We start from the raw sequence: 23,058 nt of genomic DNA, 5'->3' as shown, positions 1-23,058 counted from the left end.
TTAAAATTTGGAATTGGAATTGGGATGGGATAGGATTGGCGTAGATATGAGGGCCTGCCATGGCCGAAATAGCCGTAGAGATCTGTCGAATAACATGCGAAATGGCCCAGAGTCTCTGTTGACAGTAGTTATAGGAAAAAAAAATACCCGAACCCCAATTCTTAACGTTGAGATTTCTTCTCGGCTTATACTAAGTTAAGAATTCATCGTTGTTCGATCAATTCTAATAACCGACGTATATTTATATGTTTGTATAGGATTGAATTCGAGTTGATTCGGTTAAAGAGCTTGATTCGGTTAAGTGGGATTGAGGAGAACGGAGCTTGCTAAGGTAGGAACCTACATCCCAATATATATAGTCCGCTTATTTTCATGCATGATTTGAATTGCTTAAATTGGAAATAGATAGTTTGTGTATCAACCATGCATGTATATATGATATTCATGTTTTTGCATTGTATTTCCTCGCTATAAACTATATATATAGATAGCTTTCGTGTGAAATGGGTTTTCTGTAAAATCGGGTAGCGAGGGATTGTTTTCGGTTAAAAGTGAAAAACTGGTTTTGGGAAAGGTTCGCGTCTTGTCTTTGTCTCGGGAGGAGCGAGAGATGGATTTTGTAATCGGTAAGGATTACCCGTTGTTTGTAACTAGGTACGAGGTTCGGATTGGTCCCGGATAGTCGTATATTATTTACGATGATTCGCCGCTTGGGAATCATCGGTTGTTATTTACTATGACCGCCCGTTTGGGAGTCATAGGTTGTTCTCGCTTCGATTTCGGAAATCCAGAACTCACACCTATATAATCAACAGTTTAAAAGAAAAACTAGATATGTAACTAGAGTATTTGAAAATAATCGGTAATACTAGTATATATATATATATATATATTACTATGTTTATCACGAGGAGATTTAGAAAAGGAACCGCGAATTCTATAAAGAAGGAACCGTTGTCGCATTTCGAGACGGCAGTTAAGCTCTAGATTCCAACCGTGGTGTACACCTTCGAGGTGGTGGGCCACCTTTAAAGGGATGCATCACCGATGTAGTCCGGGAATTCTTTTCTACTTTTCTAGATAACCATGCTTGTAATGCGTGTCACAGTATGGTGATTAGCTTGAGTGGGGTTACATGCTACCTCGATGAGGTTTAGACGCGAGGAGTGAGAGTTTAGTCCACTCGGATGTGTCGATCCCGAAAGCGGTCTGCTGCGATCGTCGAACGGTTGACCACCGTAAGTTAGGTGACAGCCCGTATGGGGTCGGGTCACGGGGGCCCACCCGAGCCCTAAAAGCTTTGGGGATTTTGTGTGTAACTGAACACAACAACGACATTTCGACTCCCTTAGGTAAAATCGAAAACAACGGTGCATGGTTCACACCGGGAAGTCTTGAACCGAGATTGCCTGCGGATCAATGGAAAAAGTACCGCACCCCTCACCATTCTAATAGGATCGTGCCACAATAGTTGTATGATGGTTGTGAAAGATATATTTGAATATTAAAGAAGCATGCCGATATGATTTATGCTAGTTAGTGATGTATATATACATAGTCACGATATTTGAATACTATTATAGAAACCTGCATGTTTCAAATGATTTCTATAAGTAGAATATGTATTGGTTATAATGCGTTTTCTACCGGCATAGTTGTTTGCTCATCCTACTTAACATTTCGATCGAACCAGTTCGCGAGGAGGAGGCTTTTCCTAACCCTAGCGATGGGGTTATGGGGATTTGGGAGGATTTCAGTATGCTTGACGAGGACAGAGTCAAGTTCATACTTTTGGTTGTATAGAGATAGTCTAGTTCCTTCTTTTCTCAGATATATTGAGAGCTAGCTCATTTTGATGTATTTATTTGATGTATTGGAGTGTAGTTAATCTTAAACCTTTTGGATATGTATATGGGTATCACAGTGGTGTATAGGGTGAAGATTTTGTATATATATGGTGGTTGGAAGGGTATTATGAAGTGTTCAGGGTTATGACAGGTTTATGACAGGTTATGACAGGTTTTTAGGGTTTACGAACGTCGATCAAACAAAGAAAACTCTGCCGAAATTTCGGTAGAATCGGGATAGGTGTCGGCCTCGAGATTCATTCCACGTCCTCGGGATGTGTGTTGGGTCTCGGGGCGTGACATGCGTAGAGCATCCATCCACAAGGATATAGGTAAGTTAGCATGACTCATCATGGATCTAACCATTTCCATATATGTATGATTTCGCCTTTCAGCTACACCATTCTACCATGGGGAACTAGGCATTGTGTATTGGGCAACAATTTTAAGCTTTTGGAATAGCTTTGCAAAAGGTCCAAGATGTTGTCCTGTACGTTTTGTCAAACCTTCCATAAAACTCACCACCTCTATCAGACCTTATGATTTTCACTTTTATGTCTAGTTGCCGTTCGACTTTAGTAATAAACACTTGTACAACATCTACAGACTGAGATTTGTCATGCAACAAATATATATAACAGTAATGTGAGTAATCAGTAATAAAGGTAATGAAATACTTTTCTCTCCCAAAGGTTGGAACGTCAAAAGGTCCGCAAATATCTGTATGAATTATTTCAAGAAGCTGGGTACTTATTGTGGCTCCTTTCTTTGTGTGTTTTGTTGTTTTTCCTTTAATACAATCCACGCATACTTTAATATTAGTAAAATTTAGCTTCGGAAGGATACCATCTTTTACTAATCGTTTGATTCTTTCACTAGATAAGTGACCCAGTCTTTTATGCCACAAGAAATAAGAGTCATTTGAAGATGACTCTCGTTTTGTTTCCTTATAATGCAAGGTAAGATGGGTTTCAACGATTTTATTATCAAGATGAAACTTGTATAGACCTTCAATCAAAATTCCAGATTCAATTCGACTAGAATTTTTGAATAAGCTGAAAATACCATTTCCTACTTCAAACGAATAACCAACTTTATCAAGTGCACTTACTAAAACCAAATTACGGGAAATAGACATAACATAAAGAGTTTGACATAAGTCTAACTGATAACCGCTATCTAAAACAAGACGAAAGGTTCCAATAGCTTCAATTGGAGCTTTGTCCTTGTTTCCCATGAAGAGAAAGTTCTCACTTGGGTTTGTGGTTTGGATCGTAAGGAATCCCTGTATTGAGTTGGAAACACGAACATTAGCACCGGTGTAAATCTACCGAGTATCAAAAGAAGCATAAGTAAGATTTGATTCGAAATAACTTATGAAACCTATGGGGTTACCTTTCGAACCATTCTCTGCGTTTAGTGCAGTCTGCCTGAAAGTGTCCATGTTTCTTGCAAAATTTGTATACGTATTCCTTTTTTGTCTTCTTGGGGTTTTGACTAGCGTCATTAGATATGGGTGGTGCCCTTTTATGGCCTGAATTATGCTTTCTCCTAGCTTTGTGTCCAGCTCCGTGAACGAGATGAGCTACTTTAATACCTTGTTGATTCAACATGGCCTCCTCTTGAACTAGTTTGTTAGCCAATTCATTCATTGTCCACTTGTCTGTAATAGTGTTGTAATGAATTTGAAAAGGTCCGTACTGAGGAGGTAAACTATTCAGGATAAATTGGACGAGAAAAGCCTCATCCACTGATAGTCCCAAATTATTTAGTTTTGCTGCAAGGTTGGTCATCTCAATGACATGCTCATGCATTGAGCGAGTGCCATCAAACTTCATGGTTGTAAGATCTGCCATTAGTTTCCCAGCAAGGGATTTGTCTGCAGTCTTAAACCTATCTTGAATGGACTGCATGTAGTCTTTAGCATTCTCAGATTTAGGAAGGGATGTTTTGATGTTGGTAGCAATAGTCATTCGCAAAAATATAATGCTTAGTCTGTCAGACATCTCCCAAGTATTAATGAGATTCTTTTCCTCAGCGGTACTTTCAGCAATAAGTGGAGGTGGCTTATCATTAAGAAGAGCCATATCCAATTCAAGTACCCCCAATGTGAACTCAACTTGCTCTTTCCATTATAAGAAGTTGGTTCCATTGAGCTTAGTGACAGAGGTAGCATGCGAATTTAGTTTGGTAGGTATGATAACTGCAAATAGAGATACAATAAGGCTTTTAATTAAAACAACACGTGTATTATATACGACATAAAATTTAGGTGCTCCTGTGGGTAGTCACCATAATTTTCTACACATTATACCATCTAAGGTCGTCATATTCAAGGTGAAAAAAATTGAGTGATGTTTCTCCTAATTAAGATTTGTGGATATCCTTGGTCTACATGCGAACAAAACACTCCTTAATTATTGTTTGGACGCATGAATATAATCCGTTTGTGGGCGATTAAAAGATTCGTGCGTTTGAACAATATGTAGTGTAAACATCATGATGGTACTACTAGGGCCAAAATCCAGTGTTTAATAGTTAGGGTCACTGTGGTGAAACCTAACCGCATCTTGGGGACGAAAATTTTATCGTATTCACAAACATAATTTTTTTTTTTGATAATGTGACCAGTAACTTTTATAAAACGTTAAGCCCGAAATAAATAAACTTAAAGCCCATCTTAATAGGTGATGACGTCATGTCATCTCCTTCCTTAATCAATAGGTACGAACAGACTTTCAACTTTGCAAAATATATGTTCATCATCAAAACGGAATACTTTAATATGCATGTGCTACTGGATAAAGAACATGCTTTGTTACTTACTGTTATCACGATATTATCATTAAACTATTGCATTGATTTATCACGATCAAACAGTCGTGCATTAATTAAAATTGCATAATAAATTAAATATAAACCATTTATGCATACCATAATAGTTGGATCGATAAATTGTTGCAAAACAGAGTTAGAAACGGATCTACATATGCCGATTATGGCGATCCAAAGTAATCCTAACTAATGGACTATCACGTGTTCTAAAACCTAGCTCTGATACCACACGTTAGATATTTTTTAACATGAATCCTAAGATCGTGAACTACATAATAATCACATGTAGGATTAATAAAAAAAAACAATATAAATGTTACCTCCAGACATCCTGATGCAGAGAGTTTGCCGATCATGCTGTCTGATGTTGTTATTGATTGAATGCTTTAATCGCCAGAGAATAAATCTGTTTATCCCTCTTTGCCTACAAATTTTAATGTGTTGAATTTTGTGAAGTAGTTTTTGTGATGAACAAAAGCTTTTACTTATAGGTGGAGAGAGGACCGATTCTACCAATTAGGATTTCTTTAATTTCAGTTGTTCATCAAGACAGAGGATATTGCACAATTATGCAAAATAGAAACTGATATTTAGCATATATCCTAAAATATTGGATTTCCTATAATGACCATATTTAGGAGAATGAAAGAAAATATAATTTCCTTACAACACGTGATGCCATTTTTTCTTATGAGACAGTCTAATTGTGTGTGACCGTTGACGTGTATTCACCGATGTTGTTAAAAGCTACCATTGAACGTCAATGGCACACTATTACTTTTGAGGTCATTTAAAGCAAAGCCAATGAGCATAACTAAGAGCATGTCCAATGTAGGGTTTCAAAATAGCTTGCCAACTAGGTGCCACATCACTATTTTAACACTTATATTACCATTGGTATAATTAGGGAATGCAAGTTTAAATTTCAAAGTACTAAATCGATACAAAGATTACAAACGACACAATTTTGTAGGTTTGTCGATTAGAGTATCTCCAATTGGGGTGGAAATTGTACAAAGTGTAAAGTTTACACCTCAAATGTCAAAAATCTCTTTCTAATGTGGGGAGGGGTGGTGTAAAGTGCGGGTAATAAACTATTAGTCGATAGGGGGAGTGGGGAATTCCCCATCCGGCTATTAGTTGATAAACATCTCAGACGTCACTTTAACTAACGTCTAAACAAATAAAATTACGGACGCCACTTAAAGTAACGTTTGATCCGTTGTAACTCATACGTCACTTAAAGTAACGTCCCATATATATTCAAACACATACGTCACTTAAAGTGATGTTCCGAGGTGTAACAGGCAAAAACCATTTTTTCTCGGTTTCATCTCTTAAAATCACGAATTTCAACCTCTTAAATCACTATACATCAATTTTATATCCATTATTTTTCATTATACTTCACACTCATACTCTTAAGATTCATTATTATTTTTTCTTGTCAATGGATTCTTAACATCAAGACGAAATTACTATCGAATTTCACCAATGGGAAAAAAAAACCACCTATCGAATTTCACCATTGATGAAGATGTCAAACTTTGTGAAAATTGGATAACAATTGGAGAAGATGGGATTGTAGGTATGGGTCAAACTTTGGGTAATTATTGGCAACTCAATGAATAACAAATGAGTTCAAATTGCGCAATCCCGGCACTCCACGTACCTTAGAATCAATCAAAGTGCGTTGGCAAATGATTAACAAGAGTGTGAGCAAATTTGTTGGTTATATGGCACAAGTGGAGAACAATCGTCGTAGTGGAACTACTGTTCAAGATATGGCTAGTCAAAATTTGTATTTACAATTTTTTTTAGATGATCACTTAATGATGTTTTTTCTTTTAATTTTTCTTTTTTTTTTTTTTTTTGTAAGATGGCACGAGGAAGGGTGTTTTACCAAGAAAAAGAAGGAAGTGCTTTTGCTTATTATGACCATTGTTATCTTATCTTAAAAGACACTCCCAAATGGCATAGGTCAATGGAAACAAAGACAAAACCAAAAGCTTATTCGAAGAAAATTCATGGTGAGGGATCAACGAATGTTAATGATTCGCAAACTCCAATTTGCTTAGATGAAGGCATGAAGCTGTTAATGCGTCTACTATGACGACTAATGATCTTATGGCGTGAAGAAGCAAAAAGAGAGGAAAAGAAGAGCTACTGAAGCGGCAAAAGTGGTGGAGGGGTTTGTTAACCGTGTTGAAGTGAGGATGAAAAGAGAAGACAAACTATTGGAAACACAACTTCAATCTAAGGATCTTGAACGAGAGTTGAAGAACAAAAAAATTGAAGCTATGGAAAGAATGGAATAAGCTAAAATTATGGCTATGGATCTTTCCGTTCTTTCGGATTTTCGGCGTGAATATTTTGAAGCAAAACAAGCCGAGATTTACAAAAAGTGGAAAAAAGGCAATTGAACAAATGAGGGGTAGTTTAAGCTGAGATGTAATATTACTTATTCTAGTATTTGTTATTAATGTGTTGGACTATGGTTTACTTTAATTATAATAAATTTTAGCATATGATTTATCTCCTTAATCTTACTTTGATTGGTTGATCTCAATTGAACATCTAAAAACAATTTGGCAAAGTTTCATTTGAATATGAGCACATATCATATAAAGCACCTAAAAAAAAATTCGGTAGAGTTTGTTTTGAATATTTAGCTTATTATATATAAGCACCTAAAAAAAATCGGCAGAATTTCATTTGAATAATCAACATATCATATAAGCAGACACTCCTCTCTTATTTTTGTTCTTACACATCACATCTTTAGAACACTTAAATATTACTAGACAAGAGGCCAAAGTCAAGAAATATGTCCATACTGAGGACACAAGCATATACACAAAAGTTATCACAATGACTGCTTCTATTCCACCACGACTTTCTCATGTTCCCCAATAAGAAGGGCGTCAAGATTTCTTTTGCCTTATGGCCCCTTAGAATACCATGACTAAACATAGTCCCCATAAGAAACCTCTTGATATCGAGCTGGACAATCCTCACTAGCAAGCTGGGTTGCAGGGTTGTGGAACGTTGCCATTGACAATCGTGCCTATTGGGCATTAGTGACAGCTCGATGTTGAGCACTTCTATATTCGCCACTGGTTATAATCTACAGAGAATCAATAACATTTATGTTTCTGTAATCTACAGAGAACATTACAAATAACATTTATGTAAGAGAAAAGCATACAAGTCAATGTAACAAGAAAGCAATAAAGATATTTCAAAACTAGATGGAAACTACCTGCTAAAAGTAGTACCTCTCACAGTTGCTATAATATTCATGTTTTTCAATACATTAGCTACTAAACAAACATCCAATTCCATAGTTGGCGCCAAGCTCGATCCCTAAGGTACCATGTCTTTAAAGGGCCGAGCGCAACAAAAACCACCCTCTTCTTACTCAAGTCCAAGGCATGGCGACAAATATCCTAATAGTTTTGCATCAAACCATCCTTAGAAAATGGATCACGTTCTCTCACCATTATGCATGTCGTACTCCATGGTGTCCATACAATCTTGTTAGTAGTAGCCATCTCAATCTGCTGACGAGACAAATCAATATTATGTCTTACCATTCCATAGTGTTTCTCAATTCTATATTTTCCCCAGGCCTTTATATTTGGAATTTCATCCGCGTTGTACAATGAATCTTGAATGGGGTTAAAAGTATGCGCATACTCAAACCACCAATACTATAGTAAAAAATAAAATAATGGTTAGCATTCATTCGTCTGTATTACAAATATACATAGCATGCAAGATGAATATTTTGATTCGACTACTTTACAAAGTAAAATAAAAATTTAAGATTTGATTATCTGCAAGATAATACAAAATCCCACTATTTGCCCACGACTGGATTTAGTACGTACAACCTCATCCATGCCTCTAAACAGATATGCATAAATAACACCACCAAAGTCAATATCATTCATGGCCGACCTATCCAAAAGATCCGTAACTAGGGAGAGGCGAATGGAACTTGTCCCTATTTTGAAAAATGCTTTACCAACCATATAAAACAAAAAAGCAAGTATGTACTATTTCTCGTGATCAGCCCCTGGCTCCCACCCTTTAGGTTGCTCCAAAATGTAATTCACATACCTATTTTCAAACCATCTACATTGTATCCCAATGCATGTCCAATTAGTTGGACTCAACCTCAACGCCTTAAACGAATCATCATCTTCAAATTATTTTCCAGGAAATAGCTAGTGCGCCGTTTCAAAAGTCTCATAACTGCGGTTAGATTGTAAGAGTTTTCCTCTCCCTATACTCAACCCCGCAAGCATGGTGAAGTCTAACGGGGTGATGGTGACCTCTCCCTAAGGAAAGTGGAAGCTATGTACGGTATCCCACCAACGCTAAATCAAGGCGTACATTAGCGCCTTGTCATTTTGCAAATATAGAATGTTAATGATACCACCAAACGGAGTCGCCAATATGGCATCACAAATTCTTATAAACCCCGGCTCCTTTCTACTACGGAGAGCTTTTCAAAAAATTTGAACTGATTCCCAAGAACAACGAATTAACCATTCAGTTACACCATGTAATTAGTCATTTACATAAAAACAATGTTCATTAATCAAAACAGTATATGAGGATCAAAATAAATGATATCAATTTATCAAATAAATAAATGATATCGCATTGTATTTGGTTATAGGAAGAAGTACAAGTTTGAAAAGAACTCATTGGTGGATTAAAATTTGTATTTGGCTTCTTAGACTTGTGCAGGTAACAGGAAAGTGGGTAAAAATTCTCTATGAATATCCAAATTGCTTTAACCATCACCATGAAGAAAATGACTCACTTTAGTCTATAAGGAACGACTAATTTCGAATGAGAAGTAGGACGACCATTAAAACAAAACCAAAAACACACCATCTGCCCATTACACCCATTACATGCCATCGGTTATTTAATCAAACTATTTCTAAATAACGTCCACCTTTAGTTTTACTAAATATACAAGTTTTTAGTAAAATAACCAAACATACAATGGTTTCTTACAAAACATTTAATCAAACTATTTATAAACACCAAAACATCAAATTGATAATGAAAAACAATAAACCTTACATGATTTTCAAGCACTCTGTTAGATACATGGGTTTATGGACTTTGAATTAGTGGTGGATGTTGTTGTGGATTGGTAAATTTCGGAAAAACGTACAATGGGTTCAAATATAGTGTTTTCATCCGGTGTTTGGGTGACAAATTCATCTTCTTGCCCCAAGTTTTGTACACTTGATATTGTTGATTCTTCATCACAAACTCTCTACCACCAAAAATACGTTTGTGAGGAGGCATTGGAAGATAAAAATGGAGTTGAGATGAAGGAGTGTCAGTCTATTACTAGAATGTCTTTGTTTTTATTTTTTTCTTCTGTTTTTTTTAAAGGAGATAAACGTTACTTAAAGTAATGTACCTTATGTAATATGAGCGATGTGACTTAAAGAAATGTCAAAACATCGAGACGTCACTATAAGTAACGCATTAATCTACTATTCTCTCAAACGTCACTAAAACCAATGTCTGTATTTTAGAATACACTTTTGTTAATTTTTGCCATTGGAAACTACCCGGTGTGTATATTTTTGATTGAATATATTAGAGTAGAGTGGAGGTATAAAATCCTAGTGGCACCTATATGGAGCCTATGTGGAGGTGTAATTTTACACCCCATTGGAGATGCCCTTAGTATGTACACTTAAATGGGAACTTATAGCACAAATCACGCACTATTTGTCATTCACTTAAATTATAGAAGCTGCTATATATATGGGTGTAAAAAGGGGCAGGCCAGGCTGGCCCAATCCTCAAACCATTAAGCCGGTATGACTTGAGGGTCGGGTGGGGGCGGGCCTCTCATGTAGTGAGGGGCGGGCCCATGAGAGCCGATGCTAAAATTGTTAAGCTTTAATTTAACCCTCACTTCAGCCCTCTCTTTAGAGAATTGAGGGTCAGGCCAGATTGCCGGGTTTGATTACTTTTTTAAACTATTTATTTACAGTATAATATTGCTAAATTGATACGCGATAAAATAATTATCACGTTTAAATAATAAATATTTTCAATTTTAACTTTGGTTAATATAATATACTTAATTAATAATTTTAATAAAATTCAAAAGTTTCGGTTTTAAGTTTTATATGTGGATGTATTCCATTAATCAATAAAAAATATATATGAGACCAAAAATATGATGTAGTGTTGTAGGTTGTAGAATTACTTGTGTTTGATTAGTTAAAGTTGATTAAAAACTTCACTACCATATACCAAAGATCATATTACATCACTATGATTTATATTTTATTATTGTTTATACATAGAGAAGTGTCCCAGATTCATATCCCGACAATGAAACAATTTGTTATTTTAAATTAGATTTTTCATGTAACGTTGGAGGAGTCTACACAAAACATTAATTTATGTAAAACATAATATTCATTTTGCTATTTATACAATTATATAGTTTTTAACAAAATATAAATAAGACTATAAAGTATACCCATGCATATGCACCGGCTCTTTTAAAAATTTGCTCAATAATCATAACTATACATATATAAAATTTTTAACAAATTGTGATTCATGTTTTTGTCGCTAACCTGTTTTAATTTCCTAACAAAGTGGTTTAATTAAGTTTAAAAAACCCGTTTTTTAATTGGGAGAGAGATCCCGTTTTAATTTAAAAATGTGATTCCTGTTTTTAATATGATAATGCTTTCCGTTTTAATTAGAAGTGTTAGATTTTTCTTTTTCTATAGGGGAGGAATTTCAATTATAATAGGAGAAAAATTATCGTTTTAATTAGAAGTGCTAAAATTTCTCTTTTCAATAGAAGAGGAATTCCCGTTTTAATAGGAGTTGATGAGGTGAAATTTTAGAAGAGTTAGAAAAATACTCCTTGTAGGAGGTTTAATATTAAGACCATCTTGTAGGCTCGAGCATACGCACCGGCTCTCTTGAAAATATTTAGTTTTTTTTTAGAAAATTGGGACTACCATTTTAGTCGCTAACCCGTTTTAATTTTCTAACAAATTATTTTAAATGAGGTTTTAATTAAGTTTTAAAAACCCATTTTTTCAATTGGGAGAGAGATCCTCAAGTCTTAAAACCCGTTTGAAGTTGGATTTTAATAGAAAAAGAGTTTCTTGTTTTAAGTTAACTATTAAGTTGATAACGTTGAATTTTAATAAAGCTCGAAAAATACCCCTTGTGGGAGCTTTAATATTAAAACTAGCTTAGTAGCTTGTAGACCCGTGCATACGCACCGGCTATTTTGAAAACATTCAGTTTTTTTTTAGAAAATTGGGACTACCGTTTTAGTCGCTAACCAGTTTTAATTTTATAACTAATTATTTTAAATAAAGTTTTAATTAAATTTAAAAAACCCGTTTTTTCAATTGGGAGAGAAACTTTGTTTTAATAGAAGACTAATTCCCATTTTAATTAGATATGCTAGATTTTCTCTTTTCAATTTGGGAGATATTTGGATTTTAATAGGAAAATGATTCCCACTTTAATTAGAAGTGTTATAATTTGTTTTAATAAGAGAGAAATTCCTGTTATAATATGAGATGAATTCCCGTTGTAAAAAAAAAAAAAATTATCGTTTTTCAAATAGGAGAGAAATGTTCATTTTAATAGGAGATTACGTTAAATTTTAATATAGCTCGAAAAATACCCCTTGTAGGAGCTTTAATATTAAGACTATATTGTAGGCTCGTGCATACACACCGGTTCTTTTGAAAACATTTAGATTGCTTTTAGAAAATTGGTACTACCGTTTTACTCGCTAATCCGTTTTAATTTTCTAACAAATTGTTTTAAATAAAGTTTTAATTAAATTTTAAAAACCCATTATTTCAATTGGGAGAGAGATCCTATTTTAATAGGAGAATAATTTCCGTTTTAATTAGATATATTAGATTTTTCTCTTTTCAATATGGGATGAATTTTCATTTTAATAGGAGAATGATTTTCACTTTAATTAGAAGTGTTATAATTTGTTTTAATAGGAGAAAAATTATCGTTATAATAGGAGATGACGTGAGATTTTAATAAAGCTCAAAAATACCTCTTGTGGGAGAAAATTGAGACTACCGTTTTAGTCGCTAAGAGATTATGTTTTAATAGGAGAATAATTCTCGTTTTAATTATATACGATAGATTTTCGTTTAATTTTCAATAGGGTAGGAATTCTCATTTTAATAGGAGAAGAATTACAGCTTTAATTAAAAGTGTTAGAATTTGTTTTAATATGAGAAGAATTCTCGTTATAATAGAAGATAAATTACTATTTTTCAAATAGAAGAGAAATTATCGTTTTAACAGGAAATGACGTGAAATTTTAATAGAGCTCGAAAAATACCATTTGTGGAAGCTTTAATATTAAGACTAGAAAGGAGACCCGTGCATACGCACCGACTCTTTTAAAAACTTGCTCAACAATCGCAACTATATTGTGATTTATGTTTTCGTCGTTAACTCGTTTTAATTTATCAACAAATTATTTTAATTAAGTTTTAAAAACTCATTTTTTAACTGGGGGAGAGATACCATTTTAATAAGAGAATAATTCACGTTTTAATCTGAAATGCTAGAATTTCTTTTTTGTAATAGATGAAGAATTTCCGTTTTAATAGGAGAATGATTTCTATTTTAATTAGAAATGCTTAAAAAAAAAAAATCAATATAAGAGAAATTCTCATTTTAATAGGAGATGATGATGTAGAATTTTAATAGGGTTCGAAAAATATCCCGTGTGGGAGCTTTAATATTAAGATATAGATATAGATTACATAGAAAAATTGTGAGAGTCTTAATGCTAGACTTGTGAGGGATTTTGTTCAAATTTAGTTGAGTTTATCACACCATCCAAATTTAGAGCTCATAATCGTATAACAGCTCCATCCGGACACGCTTTTTGTGGTTTGGACTTGCTCTAATGCTGTAATGGCATGTTAAAACCATATAGCCATAGAGATCTCATAAACATGTCGAGAAGATGATGTTTGTGCGGCACCATGTACTTTGGAGTTTGGATATGCATGACAAGTACTAGCAATCAAAACCGGCATTCACGCTCACACCAAAGTACCAAACTTGCCGACTTGCCATTTAAAAAACAAACAACAAATAAATTGTGACCAGCCGTTCCGTGGTCCCAACTCCCAACCCAAAAAAACAAAGCTTCTCCTGTAAACTTCATTACTACTTTACTTACTTTATTCAATTTGGCGCGAAACTCAAAAAAATTTAGAGGGAAAACCCTAAAATCTAAATTTCAAACTTCCTCTCTCTCTCTCTCTCTCTCTCATCACATTATTTAAACCCCCCTCAAACCTATCAACAATTATCCCTTTCCTCTTTTCTCTCATTCATTTATTATTTTTACCTTCCCAACCTGTTTGACGAAATTCCCCAGTGAGATTAAAAAAAAAAAAATGTATGTGGTGAAGAGAGATGGGAGGCATGAAACGGTTCATTTTGATAAGATTACTGCTAGGTTGAAGAAATTAAGTTATGGGTTAAGTATTGAACATTGTGATCCTGTACTCGTTGCTCAGAAAGTTTGTGCTGGGGTTTATAAAGGTGTTACTACTAGTCAACTCGATGAACTTGCTGCTGAAACTGCTGCTGCTATGACTGCAAATCACCCCGATTACGCTTCGGTAATTTTATTTTTTAGATATTTTATTTTGGGTAATTAATTAACATTTATTTATTAATTTTGGTTTTTTTTTGGTGATTTAGCTTGCGGCGAGGATTGTGGTTTCTAATTTGCATAAGAATACGAAGAAATCATTCTCGGAGACGTAACCCCTTTTTGCCAATTTGTTAATTTTATTGTTGTGATTTGGACATTGGTTGATTTGGATTGTTACTGCAGGATTAAAGATATGTATTATCATTTCAATAAGAGATCTGGGCAGAAAGCTCCGCTTGTGGCTGATGATGTTTATGAGATTATTATGAAGGTAATTGTCTTTCAGTTTCACTCTCCAATTTTATTAGTGAATGAATATCATGTTTGATTTATGAGTAAATTAGTATGACATAGTAGATCTGTTTCTGCTTCATGGTTTGTTAATTGCTGAGGCTTTTGCCCTTTTGGATTGTTATTAATTGGAAGTTCAAACAATCTGATCTATATTTGTTCAGAAAGTACTAAGCCAATTAATTTTAGTATGTGTTCTATATTGGCAATTATTGGCTGATCCATTATTGATTGAGTTGTGCTACTGAGAGTTACAGAGTTTAGGATGTTGAGTTGGTTGTGTACTTGTGTGGAGATAGGTTTGAGAGTAAAATGTAAAACATGGACACGATCTCTTGTTACAATTTAATTAATCTTTTGTAATGATTTAATTTGTTCTCTTTTTTCCAGAATGCTGAATTACTGGACAGTGAAATCATTTATGACAGAGACTTTGATTATGATTACTTTGGTTTCAAGACCCTTGAGAGATCCTATCTATTGAAGATGGAGGGGAAGGTTGTGGAAAGACCACAGCACATGTTGATGAGGGTTTCAGTTGGTATCCACAAGGATGACATCGAATCTGTTTTGAAAACATACCATTTGATGTCCCAGCGTTGGTTCACCCATGCTTCTCCCACACTTTTTAATGCGGGGACGCCTAGGCCCCAAGTATGTCCTCTTGTGTATACATTTTTTTTTTAAAAAAAAATTCTCTTCAATCTGAGGTCTCTCTTTTAATGTGTTCTAACTGGGTGAATTGTTTGTATTGGGTAGCTGAGCAGTTGCTTCTTAGTTTGCATGAAAGATGATAGCATTGAAGGGATATATGATACTTTGAAGGAGTGTGCAGTCATCAGCAAATCTGCTGGAGGGATTGGTGTTTCTGTTCATAACATTCGTGCTACAAGTAGTTATATTCGTGGCACAAATGGAACATCCAATGGCATTGTTCCAATGCTAAGGGTGTTTAATGACACTGCCCGCTATGTTGATCAAGGAGGTGGCAAGAGGAAAGGTGAATGTCACATACCCTATTCTATCCTGCTTAGACTATGTCTTATTGTGCCTTTTATGAATTCATGAATTGTCAAGTATATGCATGTGGATGTTTGCTATACATTATATGTGATACATTTAGGTGCATTTGCTGTACATTCAATTGTTTTCTGAATAAGTTTTGACAGTTCCTTTTCTTTTATATTTTGCTTGTGATTCATTTAGGTGCATTTGCTGTGTATTTGGAGCCATGGCATGCTGATGTTTTTGAGTTTCTTGACCTTAGGAAGAATCATGGAAAGGTAGAATATTGGTGCTACTTCAGTTCATATCTCAAAAAAGTATTAATTTTTTATTAATTTTTGGTGGGTATTAATCCAACTGTTAATTGCATCTTTGCAGGAAGAACAGCGAGCTCGGGATTTATTTTATGCTCTATGGATTCCTGACTTGTTTATGCAGAGAGTCCAAGGAAATGGACAGTGGTCTTTGTTTTGTCCTAATGAGGCTCCAGGTTTGGCTGATTGTTGGGGTGAGGAGTTTGAGAACTTGTACACGCAGTATGAGAGAGCTGTAAGTTAAACATACTATTTTCAGTTCTTGCTGTATGGTTGACTGGTTATGATTTCTGAAATTTGGTCTTTTGTTTTATGTATGATGTGACTTTTGCATGCAGGGAAAGGCAAAGAAAGTCGTGTCTGCACAGAACCTCTGGTTTGAGATTCTGAAGGCTCAGATAGAAACTGGAACACCGTATATGCTTTTTAAGGTAATCTCATTGATGGCTCTGCAGGTGCTTTTTTGTCCATTGAGGTTTTTGGTCATTGTTCCAATTGACTTATTTTCATTTGTTTCTTCAGGATGCTTGCAATAGAAAAAGCAATCAGCAGAATTTGGGTACTATTAAATCTTCAAATCTGTGTACTGAGATTATTGAATACACAAGTCCCACTGAAACTGCAGTCTGCAATTTGGCTTCCATTGCTCTTCCACGATATGTTCGGGAGAAGGTTGGTTAGATACTTAGATGCATTACAAGTATCTACACAAGTGGCGTGACCATTTCAAGTATATTTTCATTTTGTTTGCCATGCTGACTTGGTATTTTTGTTGTAGGATGTTCCAATTGAGTCTCACCCATCTAAGTTGGTTGGAAGCAGTGGTTCTAAAAACCGCTATTTTGATTTTGACAAGCTTGCAGAGGTTTGTCTCTAAATGTTTTTTAGTGTACATTGTTTAATGGTCTTATACAAGATACCGAGCAGTAACATGAGTAGTTAACCATACATATATTTTATAGTTTTGTTATTAATCTATGTCATATCATCATCAAGTTCTAAATTATGCTGCTGTTCTGCATTAACAGGTTACTGCCTTAGTTACTACAAACCTCAATAAGATAATTGATGTTAACTATTATCCTGTTGACACCGCAAAGACATCAAATCTACGTCACAGGCCAATTGGGCTAGGAGTTCAGGGTCTTGCTGATGCTTTCATTCTGCTTGGCATGCCTTTCGATTCACCTGAGGTTTGGGGATTCCCTAGAGCTTGCTGTTTTTTATTGTTTTTTCCCCAAATGGTTCTAATTGTGTTTTTCTTGAACCTGTCCAGGCACAACAGCTAAACAAAGACATATTTGAGACTATTTATTATCATGCTCTTAAAGCTTCTTCTGAGTTGGCTGCAAAAGAAGGTCCTTATGAGACGTACCAAGGGTGCCCTGTGAGCAAGGTATGTGACTAGAGGGTTGTAACTTCTTGTGTGCATTTCTGTTTCCTTTGGGAGGAAGAATACACATTCCCCTCTCATTTGAATAAGGATAAAAGGTGTGGTTTGAGTTGACTGTTAATCTTTTTGCAGCCTATATCTTGGATCTTATTAATAAATCATTTGTTGTGCATGTAATAAGGATTTTATAATTTTTGGACTATAGGGGATTCTTCAACCAGACATGTGGGGTGTAGTACCATCAGATAGGTGGGATTGGTCAGCTCTCAAGTCACTGATCAGCAAGAATGGAGTGAGAAATTCTCTTCTAGTAGCACCTATGCCCACTGCTTCAACCAGCCAAATACTTGGCAACAATGAGTGTTTTGAGCCGTATACCTCTAATATATACAGCCGTAGAGTTTTAAGGTAGACTATTATCATTGTTATGATAATAATATGTATTTTTTTATGATTATTTTTAAGATTTTAAAAAGTATGTACTATGCAACCTTATCCCCATTTTATTTATTTATTACAGTGGTGAATTTGTTGTGGTGAACAAACACCTTCTTCATGACTTAGTTGAGATGGGTTTGTGGTCTCCTGCACTGAAAAACAAGATAATTTATGAAAATGGATCGGTTCTTACAGTCCCAGAGATTCCCGATGACCTGAAAGCCATTTACAGGTATAATTATAATGAATCCTTGTTGATAGACTGCAAAATTGGATCCTATCTACATGCTAATTATATATCGCTTTTGTACTTTTAGGACTGTCTGGGAAATTAAACAGAGGTCCTTGGTTGATATGGCGGTTGATCGTGGATGCTACATAGATCAGAGCCAAAGTCTTAATATTCACATGGATCAGCCTAATTTTGGGAAACTCACATCTTTGCATTTTTATGCTTGGTCCAAGGTATGAAAGTTCACATTTTATTTAGAGTGAAACAGTTGAATCTCTGTATAGATTCCAAAAAGGCATCCATGATCCATCTATTCCTATAATTTCAAGAAAATGGTTGTCAAGAGCTGTTTAATGGCTGTCTTTTGGTATGCTTTTATTCCTGGTGTCAACACTCATGTATTAATTTGACTTTATATATTGTTGTCTTAGGGTTTGAAAACTGGGATGTATTATCTGCGGTCACGTGCTGCAGCTGATGCAATCAAGTTCACTGTTGATACATCTGCTGTGAAGGTGTGTTTTTGTTGTTCTTTTTGATAGTTCAATCTTTACCAGCATTTTTTTAGGTGATTCTATGGGCTGTTATATGTTTTTGCTAAAAGTATTCTGTTATATTGTTCATTTTCGTCTATACTGTGTTCCTTGAATTGTTAGTGTATTGTATGTTGTTGACATTAAATTATTCCTATTTATTAACACAATACAGGAAAAGACCAAAGGAATGCCAGTTGACGATGATATTAGTACCAAAATGGCGCAAGTTGTCTGTTCTTTGGAAAACCGAGAAGAGTGTATGGCATGTGGAAGTTGATTTCAGTGAGTATCAGAAACATATAATGGAAATTGCAATTATCAGTAGCGTAAGAGGTGTGAATTAACAAATTCTAGTGGTCACTTCACATTCTAGTGATTTTGCAGTGGAGATAACAATGAGATGAGGATAAGTGGGGATGTTCTCTAGTGAAAGCTTGAAACTCACATTGCTTTGACCATGTCTGTGTATAGTTATGTAAAGTGATAAGGAGTGAATGTTGCACTTTTATTTTAATTGCATTTATAAGAGAAGTTGTCATTATGTTCCTATATGCAACTAGTTATTTTTTTATGAGGGTAACTAAGTGATTGTAGGATGAAATTTTCACTGGTACTCTTGAAAACAACTATACTACGAAGTGAGATTCATCAGTGAAAATTCTCTGCTGCAATCAAACACATCTCCACTTTCATTGTCACCTTCACTGCATAGTGTCTCACAGTTCCGGACCCTACGCCTTCCTTTTCAGGAGCACATGAGAATTTGTTGTCTGTGGTTGCACTCGTGCTTGCTGATATATCTGGATTATACTATTTTGGAAGTTGGAACCGACATAAAGATTAGGTTACATACCAAATTTGGAATATATATATATATATCCTAGTGGGGAATTATTTCCAAAAACAATGTGATTTCCAAAAACAATTAAAACGTGTGTATATTTGTGGAACTAAGTCGGCTCACTATTTCTTTAAAATGGTCTGGGCATGACTTGGGCTAAATCATACAGCTCAGTAAATAGCCCATTTAATTAAACTATTTCAAACATGGCTTGAATGGGCTCAGACGTGCCAAAGCCTAAAGCGTAGGTTTGACCGTCAAGAATAGTATAGTATTTAGTTATTTATTACTTAGCATATAAAATGATGTTCATTCCTCCACATGCGATGGTGTTTCACAGGACAAACGTGTTTTGATTGTTGTGAGCAAATAAATAAATTAATAGAGTAACCGGTCATTTTATTGTTAAAGGTATTTTCTATGAATTTGCCTAATGGAATGAGCACATTGACACCTTTTGCTGTGAAGGGATTGCCTTGAAAGTTAAAACCGATGGTCAAATTAAATCAAGAAAATTTGGTATGGAGAACCAAAGGTACACAGTTTCACACACATACCACTATACCACAGAGTGAGACAGAACCATATGACAAGTTAGACAAGAATACAATATACGTAGAAGCCCAACTTTAGTAAGCGGTAAGCCCCTAAATAAGAACCACAGAGCCTCTTTGAGTGTCGGCATTGTTTCATTTGATTGACTCAGTATTTCAGTACAAAGTCCAAACTCACTCCAACATTTGACAAACGCACCGACTTGGCTCAAGTGAACGTATGAACAAGATAGGTAGTCAAAGGCTCAAGTGAACGTAAAACAAGGTCGGTGCCTGTCTTCAAATCTAATCTGATTATACCTCTGTCTCCTTCATTAAAGGATTAACTCTACACAAAGAAAAATAAAAAGTCAAATACCACATGAGCCACAAATAAAGCAACAAAACAAAGTCATTATTATCTAAAGTTGCATTGGCTTTGCAGCACGTGTGCATTTTCATGACATTATATATAAGTATACGTGTTCTTGTTCTTTAGTTTAAAGTTTTATACTTCTTTCATAAGTTTGGTTAAGCTTGCATGTTTATAAAGGTGGCGAACTCAGGAGAGACTAGTGAGTATGAAGGACAAACTAATCCATTACAAGATGTAAATGAAGAGGTAGATCAAGAAGAAAATGAGGACATGATTGGAATGATGATTCCTGGTTATAGTAGAAAAAGAGAAATGTCAGCTATGGTATCAGCTCTTTCTCATGTGGTTTCTGGTACTAGTGATGAAGCTATGGCTTCTTCTACTTGGTGGGGTGGTGGTAGACAGAAGAGAGGTCGTGGAGATGAGGAGAGCAGTGGTGATGCGATTATGAGGAGTAATTACAGTAGCAGAGGATATAGTGGTGAGATTAGGCATTCATCACAAGGAGGGCAGTCATCATCAAGTAGCATAGCAGGTATGTTTAATTTAGAACTAACAAAATAAATCTTTAGCAAATTCCATTTTTAAGTGATTTATGTTATAATGGGATTTTTGTTATATGCTTTGCTCTGTAAAACGAAAATATCTGCTTCTGCATTTCTTTCTTCCATATGGCCATATAGGTTATTATATGTATATCTCACAACAAGTCATGGATTGTATGACAAAATAGTGTTTTGTAGAATGAATATTGATCCATTAATATTTTTCTCCTTTCAAGCACACACCATTTCTTCTGAAGGTTTTTTTTGGGTATATATATATATATACTGTACCATATGCAGCAGGGAGGTGCAGGTGCTTAAGCACTTTGTCCACTTCACCCTCCCTCCGCTTAAAAACAAACTTGGTTAGAGTGAACATATCTCATATATCCTTAAATTCTGGATCATGGTTACATACCATGTTTGATGTGAATTAAAGGGCTTTTAGTGTCTAAAAAACTTCACATATATAGAGCCAAATTTAAACTTTGGACGTATTGAAGGACCAACCTAATCCCTGGTTAACTTTTAGCAAGTCTGTTTAATTATGTGAAAAAGATAGGTGAGTAACTTTACAAAACTGGCGAACTCAAAAAATAGTTACAGACAGTTAAGTACCTATTTAAGAAGTTCAGAGAGGAAGTATATAGTTGGTAAGGTTCGTATAGGAGATGTTACTTGTTACCATTGGATTCTAGGGAGGCAAACATTCATTCTTCTCACAAATATATTCGGAACATAGAATTAAGAATTTTGAAGGAGATTTGGAGTTACTTGCTATATACTATAATTTGCGGGTTTGCACCATTTTCACTCAGGGTCAAGTTCTTGTTTAGTTGTGAGCAATGTACTTATTGTTTAGTGGGACTAATGCGCCATGATGATTTTATAGTTTGTATATTATCCTGCACCAAAGACTATTGTTGTTTCTTTATATGAACCTTAGCAGAATTGACATTTTGTATTTTCAGAACAGTATTTTTTTTTTCTTTTTATAATCTAATTTATTGTTTTTTTACAATACAGACCAAAGTAGGCTTACTGCTACAACAGCTACAATAAGCGCCACTTCAGCAACTCAAACTCTTTCTCATGAAGAGAATCGTTCCTTAGGAGGAGGAGAGAGAAGGAGAAAATACAGAGGAGTGAGGCAAAGACCATGGGGCAAATGGGCAGCAGAAATAAGAGACCCTCACAAAGCTGCAAGAGTATGGTTAGGTACATTTGATACAGCTGAAGCAGCAGCAAGAGCATATGATGAAGCTGCTCTTAGATTCAGAGGCAGCAGAGCAAAACTCAACTTTCCTGAAAATGTTCAACTCCAACCATCTGTACCTATTTCACAACCAACCCAAATCTCCATTCCCGATTCTCTAAGAACCCATTCACCAGCTTCTTTGTTCTTTCAACCTCCATCTTTTAATCAACAGCAGCTTCAAAGGCCTGATGTTAATGCTATGAGAAATTATATGGAGTATACACAGGGTTATAGTGATTTTCATACACACCCCCCTAGTCCATTACATCAAATCTTTTGTTCTTCATCTTCAATGGCTTCTCCTTCCACTTCTCCTTCATTTTCTCTGTTTCCAGGTCTTTCAGAAAATCAGAATGCATGTTATTTGTTCCCACCAGAAAATTTTGATCAAAGTGGTAGTGTGTCAGGTTTTCCACCAGGGACTTCACGGTCGGATTTTGGTCACTATCCTTGTTCGTCTGGTTGATTTATATTAATTTGTTTCTTTTATATTTTCTGTTGTTTTTATTGTTTCTTGGTTTATGAAATATAATGAAATAATCAATTTTAGTGTCTAAACAGAATTACACATCTTTAGCATTTATCTCTCTCCCTCTCCGTGTGACTCTCAATCTCCACTAATAACAAATCCACCTAGAGTAAAAAGAAATCTAGTTCGAATATATCGGACATTTCATACATTCCGGAGTGTTGGACTAATTTCCTGGATTGTTCTAAAATATGGGTTGAGAGTTGATTCGGTAGTCCGGTTCTAGCTTATAAACGGTAGGTACTTTCTATTTTAATTTAGCAGTATAATAGTTAAGCAGTCCACGTCATTATAACTTTTATTTTAATATATAATATATTAAGCAGAGAAGTAAGCAAACCTT

At 35.1% G+C, this 23,058-nt stretch overlaps 3 protein-coding genes across 5 annotated transcripts; 2 read left to right on the top strand and 1 right to left on the bottom strand.

The window, feature by feature from the left end:
• Positions 1-3,097: 3,097 nt before the first annotated feature.
• Positions 3,098-3,820, bottom strand: LOC147502601 (uncharacterized). The gene is made up of 2 exons (XM_086607307.1): positions 3,241-3,820; positions 3,098-3,135 (listed from the first exon to the last, which is right to left on the bottom strand). Exons 1-2 carry the CDS (start codon positions 3,818-3,820, stop codon positions 3,098-3,100), a joined length of 618 nt encoding a protein of 205 aa, XP_086463433.1.
• A 9,888-nt stretch (positions 3,821-13,708) lies between these two features.
• Positions 13,709-19,182, top strand: RNR1 (ribonucleotide reductase 1). Of its 3 annotated transcripts, XM_086607368.1 has the most exons (17): positions 13,709-14,389; positions 14,472-14,533; positions 14,608-14,695; positions 15,106-15,369; positions 15,475-15,715; positions 15,922-15,998; positions 16,099-16,269; positions 16,373-16,465; positions 16,557-16,706; positions 16,813-16,899; positions 17,063-17,227; positions 17,311-17,430; positions 17,633-17,835; positions 17,948-18,097; positions 18,183-18,330; positions 18,529-18,612; positions 18,806-19,182. In XM_086607368.1, exons 1-17 carry the CDS (start codon positions 14,162-14,164, stop codon positions 18,908-18,910), a joined length of 2,436 nt encoding a protein of 811 aa, XP_086463494.1. In that variant the 5' UTR covers positions 13,709-14,161; the 3' UTR covers positions 18,911-19,182. The 3 variants fall into 3 exon arrangements, with proteins under 3 accessions (XP_086463494.1, XP_086463496.1, XP_086463495.1); XM_086607370.1 differs by lacking the exon at positions 13,709-14,389 and having other exon boundaries at positions 14,477-14,533; positions 15,144-15,369; XM_086607369.1 differs by lacking the exon at positions 13,709-14,389 and having other exon boundaries at positions 14,492-14,533; positions 15,126-15,369.
• A 1,175-nt stretch (positions 19,183-20,357) lies between these two features.
• LOC147502599 (ethylene-responsive transcription factor ABR1-like) lies at positions 20,358-22,749 on the top strand. The gene is made up of 2 exons (XM_086607421.1): positions 20,358-20,918; positions 21,955-22,749. The coding sequence occupies exons 1-2, from the start codon at positions 20,549-20,551 to the stop codon at positions 22,650-22,652; spliced, it is 1,068 nt and encodes a 355-aa protein (XP_086463547.1). The 5' UTR covers positions 20,358-20,548; the 3' UTR covers positions 22,653-22,749.
• The last annotated feature ends 309 nt before the right edge of the window (positions 22,750-23,058 follow it).

This window comes from Coptis chinensis, chromosome 4 (assembly GCF_015680905.1).
Source record: "Coptis chinensis isolate HL-2020 chromosome 4, ASM1568090v1, whole genome shotgun sequence".
NCBI classification, from domain to species: Eukaryota; Viridiplantae; Streptophyta; class Magnoliopsida; order Ranunculales; family Ranunculaceae; genus Coptis; species Coptis chinensis.
The sequence above is the reverse complement of the archived record's forward strand: the minus strand, read 5'-3'. Positions and strand labels throughout refer to the sequence as shown.

What these genes read in the sequence shown, in the direction of transcription:
- LOC147502601 (XM_086607307.1), bottom strand. Translation starts at nt 3,820, where the DNA reads ATGACTATTGCTACCAACATCAAAACATCCCTTCCTAAATCTGAGAAT. An exon ending in CAGAGAATGGTTCGAAAGGT is followed by an intron (nt 3,136 to 3,240) that starts AACCCCATAGGT and finishes TCCAACTCAATA; the next exon opens with CAGGGATTCCTTACGATCCA.
- RNR1 (XM_086607368.1), top strand. Translation starts at nt 14,162, where the DNA reads ATGTATGTGGTGAAGAGAGATGGGAGGCATGAAACGGTTCATTTTGAT. An exon ending in AAGAAATCATTCTCGGAGAC is followed by an intron (nt 14,534 to 14,607) that starts GTAACCCCTTTT and finishes TTGTTACTGCAG; the next exon opens with GATTAAAGATATGTATTATC. An exon ending in TTGATACATCTGCTGTGAAG is followed by an intron (nt 18,613 to 18,805) that starts GTGTGTTTTTGT and finishes AACACAATACAG; the next exon opens with GAAAAGACCAAAGGAATGCC.
- LOC147502599 (XM_086607421.1), top strand. Translation starts at nt 20,549, where the DNA reads ATGTTTATAAAGGTGGCGAACTCAGGAGAGACTAGTGAGTATGAAGGA. An exon ending in ATCATCAAGTAGCATAGCAG is followed by an intron (nt 20,919 to 21,954) that starts GTATGTTTAATT and finishes TTTACAATACAG; the next exon opens with ACCAAAGTAGGCTTACTGCT.